This window comes from Taudactylus pleione, unplaced genomic scaffold (assembly GCF_031769625.1).
Source record: "Taudactylus pleione unplaced genomic scaffold, aTauple2 ptg000223l, whole genome shotgun sequence".
NCBI lineage: Eukaryota > Metazoa > Chordata > Amphibia > Anura > Myobatrachidae > Taudactylus > Taudactylus pleione.
The window spans coordinates 4238407-4255048 of NW_028284625.1; the positions used below are offsets into that span (position 1 = coordinate 4238407).

Sequence of the window (16642 nt, forward strand, 5' to 3'; positions counted from 1 at the left end):
TGGAAATACCAGCAGGTGCTGTAGGTATAGCAGCTATTTATAAATGTGTTTACCTTTGAAGCCACATTTGGAATAGTAGTCTGATTGAAAAGTATATCTATTTTCAGTCACATATATGTTTTGGAAGTTGAGTTATATGTTTCACTGGAATGCCAGATGAAGGCTATTAGTTAAATGTGTGTAATTTTTTAGACCACAATTGGAAAAGTATTCTTTGCATGAATTTGTGGAGTATTACATTTATCTATCATTTGTTCCTTTTATATGTACGCATATGGCTATTACATACATGCATATGTGTTTATACATTTTAATCAGGCCACATTTGGAACACTGTTCCCCTTACGAATTTGTGGAACATTTGTCCATTTAATCGTTTAACAATTTTGGTATGTATATGTATTTATGTATATAAGTCCTTATAAAGTCAATTATATGTTCATCCTTTTAAAGTTTGTACCCCTGAAGAAGTCCAATGCTAGGGACGAAACATGTAGGGTCTGTTTTTGTTGCCGTAATCCATCCGCCAACAGTGAGAGTTCCTACCATTGAGCTCACACCCTTAGAGGTGATGGTGTGATTACATCTACCTCACCAAGGTATTGGATATTGGTAATAATTTTTATTTGATGTAATAAAAATTTTTTTATACATTGAAAATAATTTTTTAGCAAGATTAATCAAACTAATATTCTACTAAAAAGGTACCATTAGGTCATGTTTCTTGTGATTTTTTGGTGAGAGCGTCTAATTCCAGGAAACTACACCTCACCCACATAAGGGGCATCTTCCGAACTACACAAGAAGAAACCACATTAAAATACTTTCTGACTAGTTGAGTGTCAAAGATACAGTTTTTAATTTTCATGTTGCACCTATTTAGCGCCCTGAAATCTTTTTTATTGTGTTTGTATGTATGTATATATATATGTGTGTGAGATATGCACCGGCCCCCGTGTTTTGGATTTGGATTAATGTTTGTGTTTTTGTCTTGGTTCTGGTTTTACAAAACCACCCTCATGTGTTTTAGATCTTTATTTTTTTAATTAAGATTTATAAAAACAAGCTAAAATCATGTAATTTAGGCCTGCTTTTGTTAGTACAGTATTACTAACCTCAAAAACATTAATTTCCAGTTGTTTTCAGTCAATTTTGATCACCTCACAGCTCACAATATTGTTTTCATCCAGTTTAGGACAAAGTTTTGCACTGAGCCATCTAGCTGAAAAAATGAGCCTCAGACTGCACACCCTAAACATATATATATATATATATATATATATATATATATATACATAATTGGAGGTGGTACCTGTGGAGACCATTGATATATACACAAAAACATATACTGGTGCACAACTCCAAAATGACTGAATATATAAATAAATAAATTTTGCAGTAAATAGAGGTTTTTGACATACTCTTGGCCAAGGTTATGGGCCTACCCACCACATCTGTGTAACCTCTGTAGAGTAGGTCCCTAACATACTAGGGTTCAAATCCAGAGCACAGAACACCCCCAAACTAGCCCAGCTAAGCCACCCCAAGGCACCACTCTAATAAGAAATGTGCAGTGTAAAGGAAATAGTTAAGAGCAGCCGCAGCTGCATATAAAGAATAAAAATAAAAAAGTGAAATACATATATAAATACAGACAGTGAAGCATTAAAAAGTGTTATAAAGGAAAATTGTGTTATACTGCGGTGCCCTGAAGCAGATCAATCAAAGCATAACACTTTATTGCTCAAATGGTAATTTACTTTGTGTACTAAACAACACAAATATATAATGAATAGTAACTAACTATACCCACTGTACATGGGCAAAACCAAAACAATTAACCATCATTTGTTTTGTGATGTTCTAGGCTATATAGCAGGTTCTTGGAGACTCTTTATACAGTTAGTAATATTTTATTTGTATCTAAGAAATATAAGCCAACTAATATACTGTTATAGGTGACATGTACTGTAATTGTATAAAACATTGTGCTACTTAAATTTGTAAGAGGTGAAAATATATTTTGCATGCTGGTACTACAGTAATTTTAAATATGATTTTTAAACAAACAAGAGGCCAGCCAAAATATACATAGTGTAGGGAGGAGAGGCAGACATGGGAAATGCAACTTTTTTTTAAAACCAGAGCCTTTACAAATCCCATGTCACAACACAACTATCTACCAGTAATTATCTTTCCTGTAGCATTGCAGGTAAAATGGAGGGTAAGGAGGAGTTCTGTTATTTGAATTTATGTAGCCTATGATCTCTTAAAGAATTTTAAATACTATATGTCTTGGAATCATTATTTTTGGTCTTGGTCTTGATGTTTGTTACTAGAGTTAAATGCCACCCAAATATGCTGTGTTTATTATTTTGTTTATGTTGTGTCTCTTTAAGAAACATGTAACCGCCGGGATGCTGTATTACAAAACGCAAATATTCATTTTATTCGTGATGTATTTGTGGAAGGAGAGAAAATAGATTTCTTTTGTTACAATAATTTACTAACACCAGATGGAAGAAAGAGTGGAGAGATTACATGCCTTTCTGATGGAAAATGGTCTTCAGGAAAATGTTTCAGTGAGTACAGTATCATATTATGTTTTCATTACATGTAACAATTCATCTTTATATGTACTAGGCCTGATACTGAGTTGGAGCAAAGTCATTTACAGGTGTTTGTTAGTGAAAGATACGCATTTTTATGATGTGCAATCACACATTAAAATACATACAGTATACATACTGTAACTTCATATACAGATTAGGATACATCTTAACTTGTGACTCATTCCCCCTAGAGATGTTGGAGGGGGGAGGAAAACTGCAGATAAACAGAGATCATTGCCCCTTAACATTAGGAGGTGATCGGGCTAAATTACTTTTGCGGCTGGAAACTAAATGGATCAATACACTGGATACAGTATACCCAAGGGGACTTAATGAAAAAATCTTGTGGGCAGCATGTGGATAAAAATTCTACACAGACTTGTCAATGCATCTATAGCTCTTACAGTTGACTATTTTCTACTTTTAGTATTTACATTCGTGGCATATAGATGTTTTGATAGATTTTATGTTGAGGTCTCATTTATGGGATTGATTATGGTATCATTTAGGACTAGTGTAATTATTGGGATCCTCTTTTTGATGTCCTAGATAGTCATATTTAAGGACTTTTTTAATCACAGTAATTTTCTGATTAAGCATGGTTTAAATATTATGATTATGAGGTTTTCATATTATTAACATTTTAGCATATGTTAGTTTTTATTATGCACGTGTTCTATTTAAAGATTTATTGTATATTTAGTTGATGTCTCCTAGCGCCACCCTCCGTGCAGCGGAGGTATTGCCAGCCATCTCCGTTTTGTTGATGGTTTCCATGGCTTCCAGCCTTACAGCCGGATGACTAATTTTCTCTCTTCACGTGACACTGCTTGATGACATCACTCGACAGGCGACCCCGGATGCACGGAGGTGGGTGAGCGGACACGAGTCTTCATTTGCGGGTACACTAGATTTAAGGTAAGCATCTGTACTGTTTTCTTATCACACCTTGACAAAAAGGCCGTTGGAGCCTTGAAACGTTGGTTCATGTTGGATTAAAAGTCTGGAGGAGTGCCGCCTGCTTTGTGTTTATCGGAGCCTTTGACATGCTATATATATTATATATATATATATGTATATATCCAGAATTCGAGTGGCACTCACAAACTTCATTTATCACTATTTCTGGGGTATGTAGTCTCTAGTATCACAACAAAGGGCCTGATTCAGAGCTGGACGCTCTGACCAGAGCGCTCGCTCTGAATCAGGGCCCTACTACCTGTTATTGGAGCGGCCTCTTGGATGCTCGCATAGCTGTGGGTTACCACCCACAGCTTATGCTAGCGTCCATGATGATGGTCGCGATGGTCAAGACCATCGCGACCATCGGGCTTGCGACGAGACTCTGCGGTAGGGTCTCGCTGCCGCAAGCCCTGGAGTGATTTTGGCTCTATCAGAGCCAAAATCACTCCCACTGACATCACTAGTGATGTCAGTGGGGCCGGACACAGACGGTAGGCGTTCCCATGGGAACGCCTCCGTCTGGCAGCCACGCCCCCGGCACACCCACCAAAGGGTTGTACTGTCACTCACCATCGACAGCACGCCCCCTTTGGTGCGAGACCCATAACGATGGATACCCCGTCGTTATTCGAGTCTCGCGCATGCGCACTAGGGCACCATCAACCTGCTTGCGAGTGCTCAGCGCTCGCGAGCGGGTCTGAATCAGGCCCAGAGTCCATCCATAGTCAGCCATAATATATTCAGAACAATGAGAGAGTACTCACCAGTCTTCTTAATGCAGGAAAACAAGTATTTTTATTTACTCACATCACAATAAAAAAATGTAGATTTATAAGTTTCGGGCCATACCCAGCCCTTTGTCAAAACCCAAAAACCAGAGACCAAAATGTGGAAGAAGCCAGCCCAGCCACCTGCCCAACAGGGCCTATAAATATCAGAGGTATCCCAAATAGACACACCCCCTATTAACTCCAGGAAATAGAGCAAATGGTACACTAGTATGTTGAATCAGGCCTATAGTTACATATTTCTTATTATGAGCCACCTAGATGCTAATAATGAAAGCCTCAGTATATAACAAACAGGACATGCCCAGATGTTCAGATCATATAGCAGGACCGCAACTGGGGGGTGCTGGTGGTGCACGTGCACTGGGTGCGCCGCTGCACCCGCCGCCAGTGTTCTCCAGCCCGGTGCCACAGGGAGGCTCCAAGCCGGATGCCCGCTGACATTTTATTACCAGCGGGCGCCTGGCTCCTTCCCTGCAGCGCCACGGTAGTCGGAGGCTGGAGTTCTCTCCAAAATTCCAGCTTTTGGCTCTCCCCACAGGCACTATGGGAGAGACATCATGATGTGTCTCCCATAGTTCTGAGGAGCAGCAGGGCAGACCGGATGTCGGTGGACTTCGGAGCGGGGTTTAAAGTAAGTAATGTTTTTTTTTTTCATTTTCTGTAAGTGGCAGAACAAGGGGCATTACTATATGGTCACTACAGGGGCATTACCATATGGGCACTACAGGGGCATTACCATATGGGCACTACAGGGACATTACCATGTGGGCACTACTACAGGGACATTAAAATATGGGCAATACTACAGGGGTATTGCTCTATGGGCACTACTACAGGGACATTACAATAATGGCATAACTATATGGGCACTACTGCAGGGGCATTATTATGGGGGCATTACTATATGAGCACTACTACAGGGGCTTTACCATATGGAAACTACAGGGGCATTACTTTATGGGCACTAATACAGGGGCATTACTATGGGGACATTACTATATGGGTACTGCTACAGGGGTATTACAATATGGGCAATACAACAGGGGCATTACTATGGGGGCATTACTATATGGGCACTACTACATGGGCATTACCTCAGGTGGCTTTACTATAGGTGCACTGCTGAAGGGAGCATAACTATAGGTCTCTGCTGCAGGGGTCATAACTATGGGGGAATTACCAGGGGGGTGCCAAATTACTGTCTTGCCCCGGGTTACAAAAATCCTAGTTTTGGCCCTGCATATACTTACATATTCCATCCACTGGCATGCGTTCCACCACTGTAGAATGCAAAACCAGAAACCACCGGTCCCACCATTCTAACCATGTTTATGAACATCTTACCTAACAATGTGTGTGCCCTCAGGTTCCCTGTGCATCCAGCCCCACAGACAGCGGTGGCTGCCGCACATCCTGGAACTCATGCTGATGATGCGTGGAACACCCAGCTGCAGCTCCACCCCATATTGCCACGTCATCTTGATTCTCACATACTCCCGGCACTAGAGCTTCAACAAGCCCTCTAGTGCCAGTAGTTACATCATCTTCTCTAGGACGCAAGCCAGCCCTCTTTGTTATGAGAATGGGGATACAGCTCTCAATTAGTGTATATAGGGAATGCCTCTCAACACCCAAGTGTATGTCATAGATATAAAATAAAGTAACATATGCTCTCAATTAAAAAGATATATCCATATATACATATGTGTCCATATAATTATACAAACACATACATATGTACACATATAAATGCAAAAAAATGAAATAATAACCGTCTGGAACACTCAGGCACTAAATAAATACACCAAAAATCTAATACATAAAATGAAAAAATATAGGAACTTAAAAAAGATATTAGACAAAGAATGTCATAGAAAAGGTATTGCAGATGCCAAAAAGTTATAAAAATATATTCAGAGGATTCATCTCATTCATGTTAGGATCCTTTTAGACCATGCAGCAGCATTGTGGGCTGGTAAACTTGGCAAGCTGTGGCCAGTGGGCCGAAGATGCAAGATGCAGCCTTTGGGCCATGCAGCAGTCATGGGGGCTGGTAAACCTTTTCTCACATTAGCTACAGCTTTCCCTGTGCTGCTGGGTTGACACAAGCAATGCTACACTGGCTTGCGTACTTTGGACACTGGATTGCGGCCTTTGCTACCGGATTGACACAAGCACTGGTACGCTAGCTTGCATTCTTTGGATGCTGGATTGTGGCCAGTGCCGCCAGGTTGACACAAGCGATGGTATGCTGGCTTGCATACTTTTTATGCTGGATTGCGGCTTGTGCTGCCAGGTTGAAACAAGCGGTGGTACGCTGGCTTGCGTACCTTGGATGCTGGATTGCGGCCTGTGCTGCCGGGTTGACACAGGCTGCTGGATGCAGGACTTTGCACTCTGGACACTGAGTGCAGTCTGTGCCACCTGGATGACACAAACAGCAGAGCATGGGTATGCAGACCGAGCCGCCTGGATGACACAAACGGCAGGTAACAAAAGAAGACAGGGGAACTGGATACTCAACTGGATAATAGGAGACAATGCCAGAACCGGAAACACATGAAACGCTATCACTGGCATCGGAGCAGCGTACGCACCATAATGAAATAGCCGCAGGAACCAACAGAGCAGAACAGAGCAGGGATTATGGTAAATTAATAGGAGGAGTTCAGTGAACGCTGTTCACATGAGCGCCTTGTGACAGTATAGGATAGTGATAGTGTATAATTCTTGTTATTGCAGCCAGTCTGACTCTGGCTACAATAGTAGCGTTACATGTGCATATTCTGCAACAATGTTGCCAATTACGAGTTAAGTAGTAAGCGAGCTCTCTCACACTGCAGCATCCTGTCTCAAAACAGGTCCCTCCGTGTGATTAGATTGATGGCATATTAAATTAGATTACACCAAATTGATTATTTCAAACATAGAGTACACATGGCGGCACTGATGAACTGTTAATAATTCAGCCACTATAATACACTATAAAGGAGTAATGTGTGACAAGCTTATCTGAATCAATAAGACACTATACAATTGATATCCCACTGATGAACTGCACTATAAGACAAATCATAATTAAATTAATATTATCATAAGGTGAATGTACATTAGTTCAATGGTGGGTTATATTTATTTCTTTGTGTGATCTATGGATTTAATGAATAATCAATATAAAGATAACGCGTGAAAGAAACCAAGTGCGTTTGCGATATATAAATGGTGAACTAAGGGCCAGATATGGTGAATCATACCAGTTCAAATATCCAAAAGACCATATATTGGAATTAATATAAATACATGTGACATTATTGGGTAGAAGGGTATCCCCTTCATTGAAATAGAATCTCACATTAGTATGTTTATATCCCTCATACTATATGTAAATTAGGGGATTATTACCATTCTCTGAGTCCCTTTCTTCTCCTATCTAGAGCTCTGTCTATTAATACTTTGATTACACTACTGTTAGATTTTATTGCATATTATTAATAAAATAGATCAACAAATTAAGAAACACGGCGGGGATTTATCTTGATTTTATTAAAAATAAAAACATTTCTCACAGATATTCACCACATTTTCATTTCTTATCACTCTTTTGATTTTTTACCTTTATTTCCCTGAATTTGGTACCATGGACAAACTTTTTTAATGTATATCCAATAAAGATTTATCTTTTTATATTAATGAAATAACTTTATGTGCGCCATACTGTATATCAAGACAAATTATTTTCTCTTTTCTTAGTAACTTAATAATCATTAATATTTGTCAGATGGCAGCACCCCCAATTTGAATATAAGTTAAAAACAATAATTATGGGGTTCCCCTATAATTATATGTGATGTGTGCAGATGTATCCTTCCCTATGTTTTTTTGGTTCAGAATAAAGACAGATATTGACTCACCCCATAAAAAAACAAAGATGTTAGATTTTAGGAAGGCTGATTTTGCAGGGATGGGAAGATGTGTAAGCAAATCTGTGGAAGAGTGAAAGGAAACGGAAGCCAGTGTGGTTTGGAAAAGAGGTAGCAAGTATTATGAAAGCCAAAAAGATGGCCTTTATAAAATATAAGCAGATGTAAAATAATGAAGACAAAGAGGTGTATCTTGTAAAACAGAAGGAGGCTAAGAAAGTAATCAGATGTGCAAAGGCAAAAGCTGAGGAGAAAATAGCACAATCAGTGGGTAAAGGGGGCAAAACATTTTTCAAGTATATAAGCGAAAGGAGGAAAACAAAAGGTGGAATAAAAAGACTAAAGACAGAAAGAGGGAGTCTTGTTGAGGGAGACAATGTAATAGCTGATCATCTTAATAATTATTTTTGTTCAGTATTCACTACTGAGAGAGAGGGCAAGAGGCCACAGTTGAGTTGCAGGTGTAATCAGAAAAATGAAGCACATTTACAGAGGAGAAGATCCTAACATAACTCTCAAAACTGAAAGTGTCTAAATCAATGGGGCCAGATGGGATACATCCAAGGATACTAAAAGAGCTTATTGTGGTGCTGGTAACACCATTAACAGAATTATTCAACCAGTCACTAGCTACTGGAGTAATTCCAGAGGACTGGAAAAGAGCAAACATTGTCCCACTGCACAAAAGTGGAAGCAAGGAGGAGGCAAGCAACTACCGACCAGTGAGCCTTACATCAGTAGTAGGGAAATTGATGGAAACACTGTCAAAAGAAAGAGTCATAGATTATCTCAAATCCAGCAATTTGCAGGATCCCAAACAGAATGGATTTACTGTGGGGAGATCATGTCAAACAATTTTTATTGACTTTTTTGACTGGGTGACTAAGGAAATAGATAAAGGGGGGCCATAGATATAGCTTATCTAGACTTTAGTAAGACTTTTGACACTGTTCCACATCGCAGACTGTTAAATAAACTGGAAATCATGGGATTGGATACAAAGATAGTTGAATAGATAAGATCATGGCTACAGGATAGGAAACAGAGAGTTGTAGTAAACGGAGTGCAGTCTCAAGAGAGAAATGTTACCAGTGGAGTACCTCAGGGATCTGTACTTGGACCAGTGCTTTTTAATATCTTTATTTGTGACATTGCAAATGATATTAAAGGGAAACTATGCCTTTTTTCAGATGACACAAAGGTATGCAACAAAGTAGACACACCAGGAGGGGTAAAACAAATGATTGATGATCTAGGTAGACTAGAGGAATGGGCAAGAATGTGGCAACTACAGTTTAATGCCCAAACATGCAAGATCATGCACTTGGGTCTCAAAAATCCAAAGGCTAAATATAGTATTAATGGCACTATACTGGAAACTACTGAAGAGGAAAGGGATCTAGGAGTCACTATTTCAGGTGAATTAAAGGCAAGCAAACATTGTAACAAAGCAATGAGGAAGGCAAGTCAGATGCTTTGTTGCATAGGGAAAGGAATCAGTAGCAGAAAGAAATAAGTGATAATACCACTGTATAGGTCATTGGTACATCCTCATCTGGAATAATGTGTTCAGTTCTGGAGGCCATATCTCCAGAAGGATATTAATACATTAGAGACTGTACAAAGAAGGGCAACTAAAATGGTGCTAGGTCTACACTACAAAACTTACCAGGAAAGACTAAAAGATCTTAATATGTATAGTTTAGAGCAGAGAAGGGGGGACATGATAGAAACATTCAAATATATAGAGGGTTTTAACAAGGTAAAGGAAGGAGACATTCTTCAAAGAAATAGAAGTATTAGAACTAAAGGACATGTTCTTAAACTGGTGGGTGATAGATTAAGGGGAAATTTGAGGAAAAATTACTTCACAGAAAGGGTAGTGGACAAGTGGAATAGCCTCCCATCAGAGGTGGTAGAAGCTAAGACGTGGTAGAGCAATTTAAACATGCATTGGTAGAGCAATTTAAACATGCATTGGATATACATAAGGATATCCTTCAGAAGAAGTAAGGATCAATAAGGGTTGAGGTAACACTATGTTTAAAAATGGGGCAGACTAGATGGGCGAAGTTGTTTTAATCTGCCGTCAAATTCTATGCTTCTATGTTTCTATGTCTGAGTGACTATCTGGGAGAGAACCTGTAGGAGAAGAACACCAGTTTAAGAAGAATGAAATGTATTATGTATGTAGTGTCAAGGGGCAACTGCAATCTAAATGCTACTGGATTGATTTGTGAAATGATCCTGAATAGGCCAATTAATTTGGGACCCTGTTTTTGTGGTCTCTGATGAAGATTAATGTTCCTGGAGGACTGCCACACCAAGTCTCCTACCTTGAATTAACATGGTCTAAGGTTGCTTGTCAGCACAATGCTTGGAATGACCGTTCACTTGGAGAAGTGCATGCTGTACCTTCCTCCAATCTGATCGAAACCTTGAGACAGATGAAGATGATGGAGCTCCAGTTGATGTGCTTTCAAAAAAGTTACTTCTAGGATGAGTCCCAAAGTTACAGAAAAATGAAGAAACAGAAGAAGCAGAATGGCAGGAGTTGTATGCAAATTAAGCAAATGGCAACATATGAACCTAGTTGTTTTGACACTTTGAGATGAAGCAGCAGAGGCACTGCTCCAGGGACTGATTGGCCTGCTCCATCTGTCCATTTGACTGTGGATGATAACCTGAAGATAAACTCACGTTGATACCTAGGTCAGTACAAAAACATCTCCAAAACCAGGCAACAAATTGACTCCCATGATCTGAGATGATATCTGATGGAAGCCCATGAAGTTTGAAGACATGTTGTAAAAATAATGAAGACAATTCCTTAGCTGATGGTAATTTGGTAAGTGGAAACAAAATATCCATTTTGGAGAATCGGTCAACAATCGTCCAGTTGACAGAACTGCAGGATGACAATAGAAGGTCAATGACAAAGTCCATAGCAATATGTGTCCAAGGCTTAGAGGACATAGCAGACCAGAAGGAGTAGTCCGGAGAGTCTTAGTCCTGGAAAAGACGTCACACACCAAGTCAAACTCACGAGTATCCTGAGACATGGACTTCCACCAGACAGAATGAGACAGAATTTTAAAAGTCCTAGAAATGTCTGGATGGCCCACTGCTTTGGAAGAGTGATAGTCCTTCAATACTGCTTTGCAAAACTTCTCAGGGACAAAGAGCACACCTGACGGTTTTTAAAGAGAAGCTTCAGTTGGCAAGTCCTGAGAGAATCTGCCAGAGTCCTGGCCAGGGCTACATGAATCCTGGAAGCCAGAATAATGGTTTCTTTCAAAGTAATTGGAGGCTGATTGAAGGAGAATCTTCGAGAAAGGGCATCCGCCTTTGTATTCTTAGACCCAGGTTGGAAGGAGATGATATAATTAAACTGGGTGAAGAACAAAGCCCAGCAAGCCTGCCTTGCCTTCAACCTCTTGACCATTTCAATGTAGGCCAAATTCTTATGGTCCGTGAAAACCGTCACCATATGATTAACCCCCTCTAACCAATGTCTCCAGTCCTCAAATGCCCATTTAATGGCTAGAAGCTCCCAGTTACCAACATCATAGTCGAATTTCCAGGAAAAGAATGCGCATGGATGATACTTTCCATCTTTGAGATCCCTCTGAGAGAGGATAGCACCCACTCCAATCTCAGACGCATCCACCTCAACAAGAAATGGAAGTTCTGGGTCGGGATGCTGAAGAACAGGAGTAGACACAAAGCCGGCCTTAAGTGCTTCGAAGGCTTGTTTGGCAGCAGTCGACCAATTAGTGACCTCAGCTCTTTTTTTAGTCAACTCTACGATGGGTAAAAGAAAAAGGCTTTAATGAATCTGCAATAGTAATTTGCAAAACCCAAAAATGGTCTTCAACGTAGTGGGTTGTTCCCAATCCAAGATGGCAAACACATTGCCAGGGTCCATGGAGATGCCTTGTGAAGAAATGATGTAGCCTAGGAATGAAACCTTTCATGTAAACTCGCATTTCTCCAGCTTGGCATACAAGTTGTTATCCAATAATCTTTGCAAGACCTGCCTCACATGCATACAATGTTCCTCTATGGACTTAGATTAGATGAGGATGTCATCTAAATAGACCAATGCAAAAACTCCCAGAAATCCCTCATTGAAAAAATCTTGAAAAACGGCTGGGGTGTTGTGGAGGCCAAACTGCTTAACAAGATACTCAAAATGTTCAGAATGGGTGTTAAATACTGTCTTCCACTCATCTGCTTCTCTGATGTGAATGAGGTTATATGCACCTCTAAGATCAATTTTAGAAAAAATGGAAGCCTCCCGCAGTTACTCAAAAAGAAAGGAGATAAGTGGCAAGGGATACGCATTCTTGATAGTGATCTTATTCAGTCCATGGAAGTCAATGGAGGGTTGGAGTGATCCATCCTTCTGGACAAAGAAAAATCTGCTCCTACTGGAGATTTAGAAGGACAAATGAATCCCTTATCCAAAGCCTCTTGAATATATTCCTGCATGGCTTTATCCTCCAGGATGGACAGTGAATATAATCTGCCTTTTGGAAGCCTAGCACCAGGTAAAAAATCAATGGCACAATCAAAAGAATGATGAGGAGGGAATCGGTATGAAATCCCGGCTGCCGCATGGACGAGAGTTCAATTACCGGCAGCATGAGAGCCTGTGTTTCAAGTAGATCTTTTGTCCACTATGAGGGTGACAGAAAAACCTCCCAGTTTTGGCGGCGACCATTTTCCTGGTGACTCGTGGATGTGCAGAAAAGATGTTCCCAGGTAAAAGGTGCAAGAGTCATTTTCCCGAAGACCACCGCATGCGCAGTAGATTCTGGCATGAAGCAATAATAGACTGCACTCAGTGCACTGACAGAGAGGAGGGGGCACAAATGTAGGCTTCACACGTGCCCCTCCTCTCTAATAAGCCCCTGCATATAGCTGCTGCACAAAAATTCTGAAAAGATTTACCAGCTAAAGTGCAGAGTGCGAGTGCACCATATGTATCATAGTGATAACAGTAGCAATATATAATGCATTTAATTAATTGCACAGTTGTTAATAACGAATAGTTAGATCAATCATCAAACATGAAAACTGAAACGTAGTGGATAATATTATTGATGTACTCTACCATCCTTCATTGAGTACCTTAGTCAGAAACTGTTCACATCAGATAGAAGAAAAATTGATTACTCTATCCTATCAAATCAGGTACATGCAATATTATGCTTTCAGAAGGTAAATAATTATATAATAACAATATTAACTTGATTAATAAATCCAATACCATTGTTATAGATCACAGTTGATACTAATTGGATTCTAGTGATGGTTAAAACAAACAAATGATATGATAGGACTATTATAATTAGAATTACAATTAGAATAAACAAACTCACCTGTAACATCTCCAAAAATGCCACCGAAAAGGGACACAAGTGACGTACTCAAACCGGGATGAGCGATTAGAGTGCCATAACAACAATAAACTAGAGATGTGCGCCGACCCCCATGTTTAGATTTTGGTTTTGGATCTGTGTCTCCCCTGGTGTGGGATCTGGATTGGTTTTGCAAAAAAACCTCCTTTCGATGTATTGTGTTTTTGTTTTGGTGTTGGATCTGGATTTTTTCTTTAAAAATCATAAAAATAGCTAAAATCAGATAAAATTGGCCTGCTTTTGTTCCTACAGTATTATTAACCTCAATAACATTTATTTCAACTCATTTCCAGTCAATTTTTACCACCTCACAGCTCACTATATTGTTTTTTTATCCAGTTTAGGCCCAAAATTTGCACCAAGCCAGCTGGCTGACTAAGCTAAGCGGCAGCAATGGGCGGCACAAACACGTGGCAGATCAAATTCCAACATGGCACATCAGGGAACAAATATTTTTATTATTCAAGAGAGGCCTAAGGCAGTTGGAGTATGTATGTAGTTGAAGGCAGGGACAGGAAGGGTTGATTGGTAGTAAATTTATTTTAATTTTTTGATTCTGAAGTAAATTTATGAGGGAGAAGGGGAGTGGAGGAGGGGAGGCATTTACAAAAATGTTTTGACACATTCACATCAGTCCTTGCCCCAGAAGAATCCTTGAGTGCCATGCTTGCTGCTGGGAGTGGATTTTTTTCATCCCAGAAGGGGATCAGGAAGACTTCTAGTAGTGCTTTCCAAAACAATTGACTGTTAAATAATCCTTTGCAAAGCTTCCACATGAAAAAGCATTTCCCAACCTGTACAGGGACATTTAACAAAACATAGTTAGTTAGTGGCCTCCAAACTGCCACTTAAACAGCACAGATACGTGGACAAGCACAAGAGTTAAGATTTAAGGTCTTACATTGTGTCTTCATTGAGAATCCTGTGCCTGCTTCTGCTGCTAGGAGTGGATTTTTATCCTATAAGGGGACCAGGAAGAGTGCTACTGCTTTTCAAAACAATTGACTGTTAACTAATTCTTTGCAAAGCTTCCACATGCAAAACATTTCCCAACTTGTACAGGAGCATTAAAAAAACATAGTTAGTTAGTTAGTTAGTAGCCTTCAAACTTCCATTGTACCCACTGTCCACTTAACCAGAGCAGATATGTGGGCAAGTGGAACAGAGCAGCAAATGCAACATTTCAGATTTAAGGTTTAAGTCTTACGTTGTGTCTTTCTTTAGAATTCTTGAGCACCATACCTGCTGCTGGGAGTGGACATTGTTTCATCTTCCCAATGGACACAGATCTGAAGAGATGCAAAGAATTACTGCCAGGAAAAAGAGGCAATTTGTAGGCCCTCACACACATTGCCTTTGCTTTACTTGAGCTGCCCACCTTCCAGTGTGTACTCAGAAAGAGTTTTCAGCACAGCCGGGAAGCTTGTCAGTGATCGGCCTGAGACTATTTCCCCAAAATTTGGAAAAGATGATGTCCATCAAAATGTACTACAAATTCTACAAGAAAGACCTTTACCATCAGATACGTGCAAAAATTACAGAGGCACCTGTAAAGGTGGATTCCAGCAGGGACAAATTAATATTGTGTGAAGAAAATGATGTACACATCACCTCAGATTATACCATCACCCAAGCCTATATCGTTATCCCCTCCTGTGTTGTGTATAAATTACAGCTGTGCTTCCTGTTAGATTGGGGATTCACTGTCCGATTCAGTGGATTTGAGTTCCATTTTAGTCCATATCACTACACCACCTATACATCTTCTGACCTGGGCTACAGGAGGAGCAGCTGCACTCTGGAATATGGTTGCATGGAGTTGCCCCTTTCAGTCGCTGAAGTTTAGGTAGAGGGGCCATGGGTAGGGAGTAGGGACACTATAATCAGAGAACACAGTTTTAGCTGCTTTATTCCATTTTTAAACCATTATCCTCTATTTTCACCTTTTGAAAATGTTTATGCAAATCACAGCTGAGGTGTTTATTATGTCATGGCTAACGCACACACACACAGAAAAAAAACCACATTGATTGAATGATTATTTTTTTTGGCACTTGGGGGGGAGATCACCCCATAACGAGGTAGCAGCCCCTTGATAAACAACACAGGCAGCACCCCTGCACAGCTACGTTGCTGATAAGTGTGGCTAACGCGCACACACACAGAAAATAAAACACTTTTATTTATTTAATAATTTTTTTTTTGGCACTTGGGGGGAGAGCACCCCTGAACGAGGCAGCAGCCCCTTGATAAATGACACAGGCAGCACCCCTGCACAGCTACGTTGCTGATAATTGTGGCTAACGCGCACACACACACATAAAAAAAAACTTTCTTTTTTTCACACTGGGGGTGAAGAGCACCTCTGATGGACAGAGCACCCCCCTGGACAAAACAGCAGCACAGTCAGCCAGCCCCTGTGGACAAAGGCCAGCCAACCCCTGTGGACAGGACAACAGCCAGCACCTATGGACATTAAGCAGCCAGCCCCTGACAAGTGACAACAGTAGCCAGCCCCTACACAGCAACAGCACAGCACAGTAATCACAGCCCCCTCCTTCCTCTTCACTCTCTACAGCGGGAATGAAAATGGTGACGATCGCGGGGATTTTTTATACAATCCAAAACCTGCAAGAATCCAACCACAGGATGATGGTGTTTTGCCTTGTTTTAAGATCTGTCAGGCAGGAATACCCGAGTTGGCTCGGATTGCTAAGTTCGGGTGGGTTCGGATCTCTGATATCCGAACACGCTCATCTCTACAATAAACAAACAGCCATCGGAAGTTTAGTTGTTCTAGTTCAATTAATGTGAATGGTTGGTTTCTGCAGCATACAGTGTGTAACAATATTGTGCAGATGGTTTCCCAAATATACCCTGGTGTATTTCCAAAACACTCCGCAGAGGATAAAGCCATGATTCGGGTGCAG

General features: G+C 40.4%; 1 protein-coding gene across 4 annotated transcripts in view; it reads left to right on the forward strand.

The window, feature by feature from the left end:
* The window catches only part of CFH (complement factor H), a 695946-nt gene that overhangs the window by 186023 nt on the left and 493281 nt on the right, over positions 1-16642 (forward strand). For all 4 annotated transcript variants that reach the window (XM_088478854.1, XM_088478855.1, XM_088478856.1 and 1 more), the window contains one exon: positions 2400-2582. In XM_088478854.1, coding sequence (XP_088334980.1) covers positions 2400-2582 — 183 coding nt within the window. The remainder of the gene's footprint in view (positions 1-2399; positions 2583-16642) is intronic.